The sequence below is a fragment of the Osmia bicornis genome, chromosome 5 (genome assembly GCF_907164935.1).
Source record: "Osmia bicornis bicornis chromosome 5, iOsmBic2.1, whole genome shotgun sequence".
Classification (NCBI taxonomy): domain Eukaryota; kingdom Metazoa; phylum Arthropoda; class Insecta; order Hymenoptera; family Megachilidae; genus Osmia; species Osmia bicornis.
Genome location: NC_060220.1, coordinates 5355042 through 5371263, shown reverse-complemented (window position 1 = coordinate 5371263; position 16222 = coordinate 5355042). Strand labels below are relative to the sequence as shown.

The window sequence follows — 16222 nt, the reverse complement described above, 5'->3', positions numbered from 1 at the left end:
TACAACGCGCGTAGAGTAAATTTTAGAACGTTCAAATTGCAAACGATTCTATTTACGGGTCGCATTGCGACGTAACCGTTATGGTCGTTGACTTTCGCGAGACCTTGCGAAACACGCGGATGCAAATCGTTGCTGACGCGAAACCTTGTATTGGCTAGTTGAAAAATACGTTCAAAGAACCGCGGATCCTTGTTAGCGGCCTCGTAAGCTCCCGAAACACGTAACGTGTTAATCATTTGATAACGGAGGTAGTCGTTTCATCGATTTTAATTTTAGAACGTTACGTTACGCGTGACGAATGAAAGCGTATGCAAACGAAGGTGGATATAGGTAATTGCAGGTAAACGAACAAATAGGGGTAGATGATTATTAAAATACACCTTCGGGAATATCATTGGCAAGCTTTCGAATGTCAGGACGCGACAGGCACCGGGAGAGATTTCCGAAGTAATTAGAATGAACGAAGTGTACCAATTTCGCGAGGATCGCGAGCTGGAAATTACGAAGAGGCTCGAAGGAATCTCGAGAGCTGGGTCGCTACGGCGCGCGTAAATCGAACGACTCGACTCGCGCCGCCAGGCAATTTTCACGTGCGTCCGGGTAATTTTCAAGAAGCGAGCCGAGACCGCTTAGAAACGCGGAGCGCCGGCGCCAGTTCCTCATCCTTTTCCTTTTCCTTCTTTGCGTGTTGCTCGTTTTGCTCGGTGTACTCGCTGGCCGGATCAGCGCCATGTAGTTTACCATTTATTCCTGGAGCCGAAGCGAGTGGACGTTACAAGCTTCTTCTGACTGGCTTGCTCCTTGTGCTCGTTGCTTTTTCTTTCCTCGCCGAGCCGATCTCTTTCTTTCTATTTTCTTCCTGTTCGTGCGAGTAGAGAAATAGCCCGGGGTAATTACGGAACATCAACGGTGCACCGATACTGTGCCATTTGATAAGATAATCACCGACTTTGATTTCCTCGACGAGTTTCGTTTGTCTCGATTCCGTTTCGTTCAGGCGCCACGCCGATTTCATCAAACGTCACGACCTCTCCTCGTTGCCATTGATTTTCACCGTTACATCTGCTCGGCTACAATCTTCTCGAATGTTTCTCGATTTATCGGTCCGTACGTTATTAGTCGCAGACATTTGCTCGCTAAGTATACTGTACCACGTTGATCCTACCACTTAACGACCTTGCCTTTCCCATGATCGTCGTGTAACTCGTGATAATTAAGCGAACTCTTCGTTCCTTTGATCTGGTTCATTTCATCGAAAACGAACGGATTAAGGTTTCAAGAGCAAACGATTCCGTAGTCATCTACACACGGTGCCATGCGACTGTACCGAATAAGAGTTCTCAGCCTTTCACGATACAAGTTATTATGATACTCACTGTGATACTTACAGTTCGAGGTTTCCAGGTCCGGCAGGAATGCGCTTCTAACGTTTCGTCGACATCGCAACTATGTTCATCAAGGGTTTGAGGACATACCGAAACTGGTATGCATCCTGTTCATCGATCGGTCGAGGAATTTTAATTGGACAACCGATCAATTAGAAAAGGGGAGAAGGGTGTATTGGTTCGCTGTGAATCCGCTATCAGTTCGTTTTCGGAGACTCTTCGAGTTCTCTGAAGTTCTCTGAAGAATCGACCTATGTGCCGCGTGAATAGAAATATCTTTGATTTTTTTTAGAATTTTCCATACACAAATATATAGGAGAAATTGACCAAAACGTGTGTTTTACATTTTTGCCCATTACTACCCCCATGCTTCCCAGATGAGATACAGGGCTGAAACTTGGCACGGACTCTTTTTTCTTGATAAGCTATCGAATGAGCCATTGCAAGTCGAATTTCGTTTGGGGACACTTTTGACCATCTTATCCGGCTATACCCTTTGCTACGTGATTAAAATACCGTTCCGATGTTGTTTTGCTTGTAACTTGCCCGACTCTATCGGTCGCCAGGTTATAGGACACGAATGTAGACGACGTTAAATATAGCCAGACATAATGAAAGCTATAATCTATCTCTGGCTACAGGTAGTAATTGGCTAGACTAGCGGGTATCACGCTCGCGATAGATACTGCTCCGGCTCGCGAGAGTGGCCGCTGCTGGAACGAGCCATCATCATCATTATCCTCAAGATCGTCGTCGTCGCCGTGGTCGTCATTGTCCTCCTGAACGGGCACCACGACCAACAGCAAGAAACTCGAGAACCCGTTTCCTCTTCTTCCACTTCTTCTTAGCACCGTCTTCGTGTACACGCAGGTCCTGGTCATCCATCGTCCCTCGGTCGACCGTAATACGTCGCACGCGCTGCCTATATTTAGCTGAAAATTATTGTTCCGAGCAGAGTTTCACCGCTATTAGTATATCGAGCGATCGACCAGCAAGAAAATAATTACGCCGCAGTATGTTCGAGCGGATTACGATCGTCGGACTTAAGAGGTGTCGACGCGCGTGGTAAATCGACGAGCACAATACCGCGAAACCGAGGTTACAGCTGGGAACGGAAGCTGCCGTTGAATTACAAGGTGGTAACGCGTAAATTCAACGCTGATTGAACACACGATCAAACCCGCTGTAAAGTTTTCTTCTTCTTCTTCTTCTTCGAAACAAGAAGAGAGAAAAAGCGTCTGTTCGACAGCGTGAAACGATCGAGGCTGAAATTAACGGAACACCCTAGCCCACCGGTTCTGCTTCCTTGACCTTTACGCGAACAGTTATAGGTGCTCTTGAGCTTTCGAAACACCTGGAAAACGCGTTCGTTTCAAGGTTCACGCGATCGAGGTCGGCCTTGAGGAAGGTTAGATTCTGTCTGTATGCAACTGAACGCGAAGAAGAATGAAGAAACGAAAGGAAACTTTCTTCCCTTTGTACGTTACTTTACTACCTGTATCCAAAGTCCTCGTTTCACGTGATCACGGGATGCAAACGTTATTGATTAACACGTCGATGACGAACAACACATACCTCTCGCATCTGTGTAAATCAATCGTACTTTTTTCTTTATTACTTTCATTATTCCCCGTTTATTGTTTCGCGAACCTCGCGTGCGTCAGAGAGGAGGCGAGGTTCCGGATGAAACCCGACGTCTTTCGTGTTGGAGCAATTGGAAGTAATGTATTTCAAGTGTTGCAACTCGCAACATCTGTTTCGTTCTCAAATACAACAATGATATTTAATATAATCTGAAAATTTTCAGATGAAACGGTTAATAGGTCGTTTCGATAGATGCGATTTATCTAAATCGATGCTTGCAGATTTAGATTATTCTCTATGATGTTTTCTCAGGGCGTCGTCGGACCGTGAAAGGTTCCAACGAATTTCTCCAGGCCGAACCTTCTTTCGTCGATCGGGTTGATAGTGAAATCGTTAATGACGCGTCGCTTGTCGTGACTATCGTCGGTACACGTGCGCGAATAGTCGAGCGTACACGCCTTCGGGTTCGGGCGTGGACAAGCTACGATTTTCTCTTTGCCAGCTGATCTATTTGACACCCAACGCGCATTCATGGTCGCGTGTGCCCGCAATTATTTAAACTTGCCCGCTTCTAATTACGCGCGGATATTTCCTAATCAGTCCAGTTTCACCCGGCGCCAAGCGTCCGATCGATCGGCAACGTGCTTGGCTACGTGTCCGATCGCGATTCTGATCGTTCGGACGAGTCTCTCAGAGTTCGACGATCGATCGATCGACGACGTTGGTTTCACCTGCGTAACGAACATTTACAGTCTCGACAAATCGTCGAGTTAAAACGAATATACGGAACACGATGGTCGAATGGCGCTCGCGTTGTGGAGCACGCTTAAAGGCATACGTACGAACTGGACGAGGGACTGGTTTTCTCCGAAGGATGCTTTTCAGCGCCGGTCCGATCGAGCAGGCAAGGATGAGAGGAAGGAGGGAAGACGGTTGATTTTTTACCTTCGTCGCGACCTTGCCAGCCAAGCAAGGATCCTCGCGTTTATTGACCCCGGCAAGCATTCTCCTCTTTGAGCCCAACTTGTGCATCCAACTGCTCCGTACCTTGCTCCCGCTTGCTCTCGCGCTTATCTTCGTCTTCAGCTGATGCTCTTTCGAGAGGTAAACATCCTCCATAAACGAGTACAATCTTTTCTTCGCCGTTCGAGTCGTTACACTCGCTCAACTCGCCGATACATGTTGCACACCGATGCAATTTTCTACCATTACGAACATGGAAATTAATAAAAAACAAATAAATTGAATGAGAATATGAATAGATAGGAGTGTTGTTATTAAATGTACGCTTGTATCTACCCCAGTGAACTGGTAATCAAACGGCTTTTGTTTTCATCATGCACGAGACTGTTATCCATCACACGCGTGCTTGCTGGCCAATTAAAATGATAATGGAGTCTCGCGTCATTGTAGGATTTTACCGCCTTTGTTGCCGTCCGATCGTGTCATTAATAACGATTAGCGTACTGCTCGATCCAGTGTACATTCAACTCGCAATAACTGCATACGACTCATGTTGCCGACTTACATACGTTAGGTGCAAATGACTTGCGTCAAGGACCAATCCGCATACACGCGAGTGCTTTCATAATTAACGTTGATTCGGTTTCGTTAGCGACTGTTTATCGCCAAGAAATCACTGCCACCTCTTTCGAAATCCGTCGACTAACTCCTCTCGAGAATCGCGTCGATTCAAAACACCATTTTTCGAACGAAATGGATATTGTTGTTAATTCGAATCTGTCGTAAAAGTGGATATAAATTAATTTCGAACGACCATCTCCGCGTTCTTTCGTCCCGAATATCTTGTTCGTACGAAAGCCGTGAAAGTGATTACGTTTCAGGAGAGTCAAATATTTCCTCTAACCGGGGAAAACCTGAAATTAACCGGCTGCTGTTCCCGAGACACATTTATTCTTCTCGAAAAGATATTTTCGTCCTCGTGACATCAACCAGCGTGACGCGGATCTACGCAACAGGGGGTGATAAACATGCTTCATGGCACATAAAAAAATTCTCATTAAACATTAGTTCAACAAGTGTTCGTGCCTAATCATTCGCTTCTTTCGTCCGTGTAATCGACTGAACGTTAAGCGTAACATTGACTCGCCATACTTTCGGTACGTTCGCGTGTTGCATTCGCGACTCTGACGTGAGTCATGCGATGAGTTATCGTTGCAAATTCTCGAACTCATTGTATAAAAACCATGTGACCATGCGATTGCATCAAGGCCGTGCACGCCGAATAAAGAGCCGATTGCATATCGATTGAATCGATATCATGGCGAACCGATCCATCGGCATAAAATGCTCGGCTGACGACTACCGTTTACCTCCGTTCTTCCATCGAATAACTCGTTAAGAAACAATCGTTTCGCGCTAAGAGGGTAATAATAAAAATTACTGCGATGGGAATTCTAAGTAAAACAATTCTATTCCAACTGATTGCAATTATAGTAATTTGTTTTTAATTCGATGCAAGTTATCAGTTAAGTAGGAGAAGACGTAAATTTCCGAGTTTCTTGGCTGTAACGAAGGTAAATGAAGAAAAAATCGATCATCACCGAAACGTGTACGCTACTATGGGAACTCATACCGCGAACCATATTGGTTTCAACGGCAGTTTAAGCGCGTTGGTTTTTGCTATTAAGGTCATTACCTGAACCTGCTCGAACGTTACACCAGGTAACATGTGTGCCACCATTAATAACTGGACGTCGTCACTTGCGTTTCTTTGATCGTGCAGACGGTTTCTTCGTGGCGGCTACTTGTCCGAGCGACGCGACGCCACGAGTTATTTCGATAGGCCGTACCGAGGAAGGCGTCGCCATTTTTTCGGCCGCCGCGCCGTCGTGTTCTAGCTTCGTTACGGATACGCGCCCGTTTCTGTTCTAACAATAAAAAGAATACCCCTCTGGAGAGAAATTACCGAGTTCCCGTTACTCGATCGGATACCAATCGATCGTGGTTCGAAGCGACTTTTAACGTCGTTTTTGCCATCGCGAGGATCGTTAAACTGTCCCTACACGATACAGCGTACCTGTTGCATCCATAAAACACGAAACGTCGCGTAACGCTTCGATCTCGTATCACGAGACGAGCAAGAAGGTGTCCCAGCTGCGATAGGATACAAACTCGAGATAGATAACAGAGTTAATTGGCTGATGGAATTGCTGGGAAGGAAGAAAAATTGATATCGATAAGGATATGTTGGAAAATTGAGTGTATAGATTTTGTGGACTAGGTTTCACAATGTTTGCCAAACTTTCTCGAACGAAATTGAGGGCCGAACTGGGAAATATCCCAGTATTCAACTCGCTTATACATTGAAGCTTTTCAAAAAACTTTCTTGACTCATACTAAAGATATAATATTTGTAACAGCAACCCATCAAGATTTGAAAGTCCGTAACACAACTTTTACAATTGAACGACATTCAAGGTTTTAAAAACAATATTTTTAAAAATTCCGTAATTAATTTTGGAACGTTTTGAAACTTTTATAGATGCTCCATATTTCGTAAAATATGTTAAAGAATGTTGTATTCAAGTTTCAACAAAAAATATCAATATCTGACCAATTTATGGCGACACGAAGATAAAAAGTTAATAAAATTTTATCGTTTCATAAATTATGTTTCATGTCAATAACTCAAAAATGTAAAAAGGCTACAAATTTAGTGCAAGTAGAGAAAGACGCGCAATGAAATTCTCTACAAATACGAACTTTCAAAATAAAAATCGGAGACATTTCTAAAATTTCGACGTTGGACAATACTTATGCGCCGAAATTCACGCGTACCTCATTATAGAACACGGACCCTCAATTATTCGCAGAGTTTCACTGAAGTTTGCTGCACTTTCTGTGATGTAGTTAATTGTATGTGCAACGCTAGTTCACTGTTGGAGGTATCGGTTAAAATGTTATATAATAGACACGTAACGAGAATTCCGTGCGGAAACCGACAACTTAGCATTCGTTCCGCGAACGTTCGATTTTATTTCGAAAAAATTTTGCAAAGTTATGGCTCGCAAACGATTCTCGCGCGGTGATTTAAAAAAGAGGACGATCGTCGATTGACTAATAGCGTAATCTCGTTTGTCCTCTTCTCTACGTGCAATGTGCATCGTTATCCACGTGTTTTCTGTTTACGAGAGTGTCACGTGAGTAGCTGCAGGCAATTGCATAATCATCGCATCATCGACTAATAAACAATTCTTTCTTTCTTCGTATCGATAAACATCTGCCAATCAATTCTATTGAATCTTTCAATCGAACATCGGTTTGTCTTTAATGGTAATACTTTGGTTCGGAGAAAGTTCTCGGTTATCGTTTCATCTTCCCGATCGAAAGTTTCGATCGAGCGAAAATAACGAGTGATCCGTATCGTTGCTGTTTTGCAGGTCTGATGATGGAGTCGGAGAAGAAAATCTTCGAGATGATGAACAAGAAAGCGGCCATGTCCAAGTACTGGATGCCGTTGGTTTGGGCGACGAACATCATCAACAGAGCCAGGAGGGAAGCTTTGATCACCAGCGACCAAGTAGTGCAAACCCTCCTTGTCGAGTTGAGCGACATCCGGAAGAGGCTTGGCGCACTCATTGGTTACGACACCGTTTGTGTTCCTCTCGTTTATACCCAGGTGGGTCCTTCATTTTTATCGAACCATGACCCTTATTTCGTTTAGAAGATATTCTGCAAGATAGTAAATAGGAATTTTGAATAAAAACTAGCATCGAAATTATATTAATTATGCAAGATAGTTTAATTGTGATCTCGCAATTTATTCGTTTAATCGAGAAAACGCGTTAATTTTCTTTACGATAATTAGAGGAATTGCGACGAAATTAAACAGTCCGAACGGACGGGTTGGCTGGAAAATAAATTAAAAGGCGAATCTAGAGTGAGATTACAGGTTGCTGTTTGTGGAATGACGGGTAATTTAGCGTTGAAACGTTGTTAAAATAGATGGTTTGAAGATACCATCTCGAGACATTTGATTTCTTTATCCCGGCAAGCGTTTCAAACGATTAAGAGATTCAGTCAGGGAACAACGACACGCATCGTTCTCTTTTCAATCTCATTCAGAAATCACCGACAAGTCGGATAATTGCGAGGACGTTTACGGTCATTGAGAAATACCGAGTTCTTTGAAAGAACATCTTCATCCTGAGCTGATTCTCATCAATGCCACATCGTCGCTTTTGTTATCGTTGAGAACCGTCTACCGTACTGATACGTAATCCTTATTTCTCCTCACTCTTTACTAGTCCATATAGATTCTCGAAAAAGTAAAAATAACCAAAGGCCTTCGCTTTCCAACCGTATTTCACCTGAAACTTTGCGAAACTTTCAACGATCGGAAGGACGCGTCAGAAGAACGAACGTTCTTTTAAACGATCCGGTTTTATTAGCTCGATTAAATCATTTCAACGGATTGACGAGCTTCAAAGTAATTAAGGATCGTTAGAAAGTACGTCACCTGGTTGCAACATAATATTGTGGTTAAAAGACTGGACGAGCAATTGTGGAGGCCGTTCTTCGACAACAAATCATTCGTTTAATCCCGGAGAAACGCTCTAACCAACGTCCATGATCGGTGTTAACGCAAATCCGCGATCCAACTTCTTTATCTTGTTCGAAGGACTCGATTCGTTGCAGTGAAACGGACCTCTTCTCGGAAAGACGTTTCGCATTCGCAATTAACTGGCACGTATCCCTTGTGCAACGTTAATTGCTCATCAACCTACGTTTCCTAATTGTCGACCATAGACGCCATCATTTTCGCGAGATTAACATTTCCACCGCCGCTGGGAAAATGGATACGCGTGGTCGGACGGGTTGAAAAATAGTTAAATAAAGGGTAGAAACAAAAGCACCTTAACAAAATTTTCTAATTTTGAGAAATCCAGAAAGGTGTTACGATTTATATGATGGAAGAAGTTAGTAAGCCTCGTCGCGTTGCTGTTTCAACACGAAAGTACCACAGTGAAAATTACTAAACACCTTCTATTTTCCCCCTTAATTCACTTGGTTAATTTATCTGTCGAAATCTCGCGATGAACACTTTCAGCGTGAATCTCGCTTATCTAAAGCAACGCGTTTTCCCGCCTTTCGAATTTGCTCTATTTCCAAGCGAAGAATTCCAAGCATTTCCGCGTAGATTGATAAGCAAACGCGATTCTGTTACTCGCTTAATTTATGTTCACCGCACGAGCGAATGAAAATCAGCCTCGTTTTATGCGCTGACTAACTAAGAGCACGGTTTCCCCCATCGTTCACGATCAATCTAAATATAAGCGATAATCAGATTCTCGACGACAGACGTATTGCTTCGTGTCAGAGGAAAATCAATAGATCCTTCGAACGATTTTTCTCTTCTAACTGTTCAGCGTCTTTGAATTTTCCGTTCTGTGGTTATTAACTCGTAATCGATGACTCAATGTTTGTCGATGAATGAGTTCCTCGTTGTAAACCCGATCATTCTGAAACCGCAAGTAGTCAATAATTTTTAGACGATATCTTCTAAACGTCAGTGGTATCGGCAAGAACTCTTCAATCTTTTTAAGGTGCCTGTTTAACTTTTATCGTCTAGTAATATGTTGCTGATAGTGCAGAAATCGCAAACGCGATGCAAACTGCATGGTCAAGGACGGTAAACGAGCGGAGCTGCAATCCTGCGTCGCGCGAATTGCAGCGGAAATAATTTCGCAGCCACTCGGCGGAGCGCGTTCCTCAAATATCCGCGGAGGCGACGATCAAAGTCGAAAGGCAAAACATCGATGACTCGTTGCATTATTCTCGACAAGATTTTGCATAAAATATCGTTTCCTGATGGCCTTCGACGAGGAAAGGCGCTGCTCTCGATAACCTTGATATTATTTCATTCAAACCTGTTCGTTCGCTCGCGTAAAGTGTGACGAAAGGGTGAAACCAGGAGAAAAAGCATCCTCCAAGTTAGCGATCCCGTTTGAAACTGCACACCCTTTTTACCTGCGTGTACAGTTTCATCGTGTCCTCAATTTTTCGGTGAACGTCACGCTGTTACGTGAACACGTGTCCTCTCGTTAACCCTCGATTGCATTGTAACCCTTTGATGCGTTTAAATACAAACGCAGAAGCGTTTCTTCATACGCAAAAATTATTCGGAACGATTATTCCGAGAATCGAGTAAGACGATGCAATCGACGTGTATCTGCGAATTTCTGTCGTTTAATTTATCCGCCCGTTCCCCGCCGACAGTTACCGACAGCTCTTTGATTAACAATCGCGTAATCGCGATGTTTGTTTTGCTTCTTTTTTACGGCGCTTCGTGAAATTAACGACGACTATCGTAAAATTAACGCGTGCACGTTTCTCATCACGGGTTTCAACGTTTGTTTACTCGTGTTTCACAGGTTGTCACGCTGTCTTTGTACGCGTACTTCTTCTCGGCTTTGCTCGGCAGGCAATTCATCGAGCGGACCGACGCCGGAGGCGGGAAATACGAGGAGCCAGACATGTATTTCCCATTTTTCACCGCGCTACAGGTGAGCAAAGGACTGTACCATAAATTATCTTGTAAAACCGTTCAATTTGCGGCATATCGATCAATTCGACGCGTTCGTTACAGTTCTGCTTTTACGTCGGCTGGCTGAAAGTCGCCGAGGTGTTGATCAATCCATTCGGCGAAGACGACGACGATATCGAGTTGAATTGGCTGATCGATCGACACATAAAGGTAGGAAAAAACAACACTGGAAATTGCTTCCTTATCTTCCATTTAAACACCCACAGCATATAATTTATTCGAAGGAAAAATTGAAAAATTTTGCTTAACTAGAAAGCTACGTTATAGGTGACGATAAGAAACAGGTAATTCAATATTCCAAGTAAAATTTCCCGGAAAATTAACTGCTTGTTTGTGCAGCAATCTAACGTAAAAATTACAAAGCAATTCGAATAATCGATATAATCGTTACTGATGCGTTTAACAGGCAGGATACATGATCGTCGACGAAATGCACGAAGAGCACCCAGAATTGTTGAAGGATCAATACTGGGACGAGGTGGTGCCGAAGGATTTACCTTACACGGTAGCCAGCGAACAATATCGACGCGAGGAACCGAAGGGATCGGCGGAGCATTATAAGGTGAAAGAAAGCGATGCTCTTTATGCGAACGTGATGCTTGGTACGCAGATTCACAATCACGTTCAGCATCGCAAGACTCACCAGGATGACATGTACGCCGATTACGTAAGTATCTGCACGTCACGAGATGAACTTGAATAATTCGATATTCAAATGACCATTTAGATTTCGCTACTCTATTCAATTATTATTCACATCGATTCTCGACAAAAACTTCACGTTATTTCCCGATATTTATTATAGGAAAGCGTCGACACTCCGTTAGTGGAACGAAGGAAAAATTGGCTACAACGACAGATCACCAGAATGGGCTCTGTCCGAAGTTCTTCGACCACTTACAGCAGCGGTGGTGGTTTTTTCTCGAGAAATCGTCACAACAGCGTTTACAGCAGCCCTGAGACTGGAGGTCTCCCACAGACGAACAATCCGAACCTTAAAATGTCTTTGTACGACCGATTAGTCGGGCGGAAAAGCATTCGCAGTCAAAGAATGGGTAGGCAAGGCAAGTACCTCGATACGACTAAGCCTGACTATATTCTTTTCAAATTCTTTTGAAAATGCATTTAAGAAATGTAAACGCGATAACGTTAATTTTTCACGCCATTATTCATTTCCTTACTTTAATCAGAATTCTTTATTCAAATTCTATTAATAATCTTCTGTTACTCGTAACAAGAAATAAAAATCGCAAGAGTCATAAATTCCATGAAATGCGCGACCGTCTAGGCGTGAACGATGGAGGTTCTCAAAACGCGTTCAGGGAAATGACGTTAATTCCGAAGTCTTTTGAACGATAATTATGCAATCTTACGTAATACCCCCACGCGAGTAACCGTATTTCTTCAGTACATAAATTGATGCAGGCAATTTTTCGCGAAATCATTCCTAGCAAACGAAGTATGTTCCATCAATAGTGGTACAAGATCGGGACAGTGGAAAAAGGAGCGAAGAAAAACACGCTATGCCAAGTATTCTTCACTGCACATGTCCGAACGCTTCTCCGCGATCTTCACTGTCACGCATTCCAACGCGACAGGAGAAGAACTTTCAATGAAAGTCTCGCGAACGTTCGAACGCTTTCCCCACCTTCGTTCGCAGACGCATCAGTATTATGCAACGCGTAACCTTGTGTAACCTGAACAATTTCCGCGATTGCGAACCGCGCGTCTCGAGAAAAAATAGAAAAAACCTTTTCCAAAGACCTTGTGCTTCTTTCTCCACCCGTTCCTCTCACTAGCTATCGAATAAAAAAGAAACCGATTTAAGAAAATCATCGAGCAATTTTACGATTGAGTCGCGAGTTTCATTCGACCTGTCCTTTGATCCATGGATGATAATAGAAAGATTCGTTTCCTCGTTCCATCACGTTATGGGTAACCATCTTCAGCCTCGAAGCTAAAGTTATTTCCTGTCGATGACGAGAATAATCTTAATCCTCTTAACGAGCCAGGCTAATTCGTCTCCTTCGTTTGCAGGTACCATGACTAAGCTGAACTCGGTACCGGTATCCCTGAAGAACAGACCCCGTATACCAACTCCGGATGTGACGAAAGAGGTGGTCGACCGTGAACAGAGATTGGCTTTGTCGGCGACCAACGCGGTTAACATAGGCGCCGGTGTCGTCGGAGTGATACCAGCTAATGGACATTATCAGACGGACCTACCAGTGGTGCAGGTGATGCTGTCGACGATTCAAGAAGCCGAGGGCACACCGGCGACAGGAAAATCGGGTGCAGCCGCTTTGGCGCAGGCTGTTCTCTCGCCGACATTGACCAGCGCTGGTTTAGTAGGTCCAGTCACATTGACCCCAGTCACGATGAGTCAGTTGACGCAGCTGGGTCTAGTGACGACGACCTCCGCGCCGATGATCAAGCCGAGCAACACAGCCAGCAACGTTCAAGCCACATTGACCGAGGTGAACAGCAGCGAAGAGGAGGGTTCTGGTAGTTCTAGTAGCAGGAGCGGAAGCATCACCGGCCAGGAAGAACGTTCCACGCCATTGATAAACCAAGATAGGAGCACTCCATTGATCGGAGAGACAGCCAGTCGTCTAGGCAGCAGTGGTAGCTCGCCTACTTTCGACAGCTATAGCGATCGTTCTCCGATCCTGATGAGTCCTGAAAAATTAAGTTACATGGTCACCACGGTACCCATCGCGCAAGACACCAAAACGGTGAACGACCCACGAGGCAGACGATCCGCTTCTTTGCCTGGTCCACCGCTTTTACCATCGAGGGAGGACAGAAGCATGTCTCTCCCGCACTCGCCGGGTCTTCAACCGAGGGAGAATCGTGCAGCTTCGGTATCGAACGGTCACGAACCTCCCAACATAGACAGGCTGCTAGTGCACGCGAATCAGGACGTTCGACCAAGGACTAACAGCATCGGCCACGACCTTTGTAGACCCATTAATCGAATACAGGACACCTCGAGGAAGATCAGCAGCGTGTCGTGTACGAACGCGACGCTAGCAGGCGGTCTGGGTACGACGCCCACCGCGGCGACCACCGTCGCACCGGCACAGGCACCTGTCGCCGGAAGCAAACGCGGCGAGGTGTACGTTTGACCGAAGAAACTATTTTCCAAGGGAACGATGTCGTAAACTTGCTGTCGTGCGCACGACTCGATCGTCGCGCTTGCCTGAAATCCGACTCCGTCCATTGCTGTGATGACTTGGTGCGTTCCCGCGCACGGTGAGAGTAGGAAGTAATTTTCACGCGAAATCCCGTGAAACGATAATGGGACTCTTTCATCGATCAGTTCCGGCTCGTCCTGATGCGTTCTCTCGCGGACCTTCGAACGATTGTGCTGTAAATACGATCCGTAAATTATGCGTACGAGAATTTCGATCAAAGAAGTTTGCTCGTTAGTCGCTCCATGACCTGGGTTAGAAACGTTCGTGGTGTAATTACTAGGGACAGAGGATCGAAATCGTCGAAGACGCTCGTTATCTCATCGTGCAATAACGCGGTAGCAAGAGAGGTTTGTAAGCGACGTTACGAAAAGCGTCGCGAAACGATGATTACGTTATTAGAAATTGTACCGTTCTGATGACAGATCGAAAGGGAACAGGGATGTGTTCTCGTTGCGTGTGCTTCGCTTTCGCGTATCATGTGATATTGTGATATTGAATTCCGAGGCGTTTCCTGTATCTTTTCTTCTCCGCCGAGTTATCGAGTGCATCGAACGTTTTAGAAGTAGGAGAAAATCGAATGGATGAGCTACGTTTGTAAATAAATCTGATCGTCGCGAGACGCGACATGACTCGTCGTTTTCGCGCTTCTTGCGGTCCGGGTGGAAGATTTTCTCGCTTGCCAGCGTCAACTGTATATTTATTCGATGCGACACAAGTCCGTAGACTCAACGTTTTCAAGCCTGCTCGCGAATTACACGAAACGCGTCGTGTCAGCCTTCGTCGCTCGCATTGGAATGCTGTACGCAACGTTTGCCATATTTGCCATACTCGATGATACACTTTGCGTCAAATTGCGGCCAACTGGAATTGCGATTCCTCGTCGGAGAACGAGCGAGAAGATGTGCAACGATCCAACACGCGATCTTTACCATGTTATTTCATAATTACTCGCAATTGTTACATAGTTTCTTCTTTTCTTTTTTTGTTCTTTGTTATCGATACGAGAGACGTACATACACGAGTCTGTGAGCATGAAGAGCAAGTGGTGTTCGACGAACAAATTCGACTGAACGAGAAAAACTAATTATATTTCCTTTTGTTTGTTTTCTCTTTTGTTTTCTTAAGGTAAACTAAACTCGAGTATTGAAACTGTGCAATTTGTTGAAACGCGCAGCAGCTCAAGTCTTTTCTATTAAATCGACCATTGTTATCCGACGCACGTGTACATAGTAGAGCAATTAATTTAAGGAGTACTTGGTGTATGAGATTATGGAATATGCTCAATGCCAATGGACGACGAGTAACGCGCGATACGCGTCCGAATTTGCCCGCGTCGCGGATGAGCAAGTTCCTCGTTGAATCGATGAGTAATTAACTTAAGGACATTCTCCCTTAGTCGTTAAGGACTGTAGTCTGAATTGCGAAACGTGTAAATACGGACGTATTTTTTGTTTTCAATCGATTTCTTAACTCGCTCTTCTCGCGACGCTATTAGTTTAAGCGAAAGGATCGGTTCCTGGCTTTATTCGATGCAAGCCACCCGCGACAAAAAAAGTATACATATATATATATATTAACTTAATGGAAAACGCGCTGAGTTTCGTGGATGAATGGTAGTGCAATTTGTTCTTGCTGAAATTTCGAACAACGATTGCACCACGTGTTCGCAGGCAATCGACGTTTATTCTGTTAAATATATCACCTAATGTCATTGATTTCGCAAAGACATTTTTTCAAGGAGTCGACGATTATTTGTTATCACTCAAACGATACGTTGATGAATCTCAAATTGAAAAGACGTATCGAGTTTGTAGATACTTAACACACAGTATTTGTATATAAATTACATTCTCGCTCTTATAACAATGCGTACGACCTGAAACTTCTCTTTCGATCGTAGAAGAAGAATCGTTTCAGTGTTCGATTCGCGTCAGCGTGATATAAGAGGATCACGTGTAAGAATAGTAGTACATTATTCTTATTATCTATATTCTGCAATAAAAATAAACGTTCTCAAAGGTGTTAAACTGTTCTTACATTTACAAAGAAGATGATATTTCCTTGAAAGGGCTGAATTCAACCGAGCAAACTATGCCACTGGAATTATATTTGCCTGTTTGAAGACCACGCCCAGGTTGTTCGCCTCGACGACAGATATTCGTCGTCAGGCAATTTCTTGAATCGCTTCCAGCAAGAAAACACTGTCCTGCAAGAAGGTGAACGTTCATAATTTGCCTTCTCCTCGAATAGTTATCCACGCGATATCTTCAAATGCACGCGTTAAATATTTATTAGGCACTGCCACTGTTAGCTGATCTCGAGCTAACTCGGTATCACGCGATATCAACTTTCGTCAAATCGCAGCGCGCATCCTTTCGAAATTTATAAATTTTACGAATCTGAATGAATATTTAATTAATGACTTGCGAGAAAATAAGCGTAGGTGTTGCCACACGTCCCTCGGGTGGCAATTGCACCATAACTTA

At 44.1% G+C, this 16222-nt stretch overlaps 1 protein-coding gene across 5 annotated transcripts in view; it reads left to right on the top strand.

Annotated features, from left to right (window-relative positions):
- Window positions 1–15763, top strand: part of LOC114879074 (bestrophin-3) — a 38481-nt gene extending 22718 nt beyond the window's left edge. For 3 of the 5 annotated variants that reach the window (XM_029193596.2, XM_029193594.2, XM_029193598.2), the window contains 6 exons: window positions 7373–7611; window positions 10367–10498; window positions 10582–10689; window positions 10946–11206; window positions 11345–11603; window positions 12577–15763. In XM_029193596.2, coding sequence (XP_029049429.1) covers window positions 7373–7611; window positions 10367–10498; window positions 10582–10689; window positions 10946–11206; window positions 11345–11603; window positions 12577–13667 — 2090 coding nt within the window. In that variant the 3' untranslated portion in view covers window positions 13668–15763. The remainder of the gene's footprint in view (window positions 1–7372; window positions 7612–10366; window positions 10499–10581; window positions 10690–10945; window positions 11207–11344; window positions 11604–12576) is intronic. The other 2 variants (XM_029193597.2, XM_029193595.2) reach the window with 1 other exon arrangement.
- The last annotated feature ends 459 nt before the right edge of the window (window positions 15764–16222 follow it).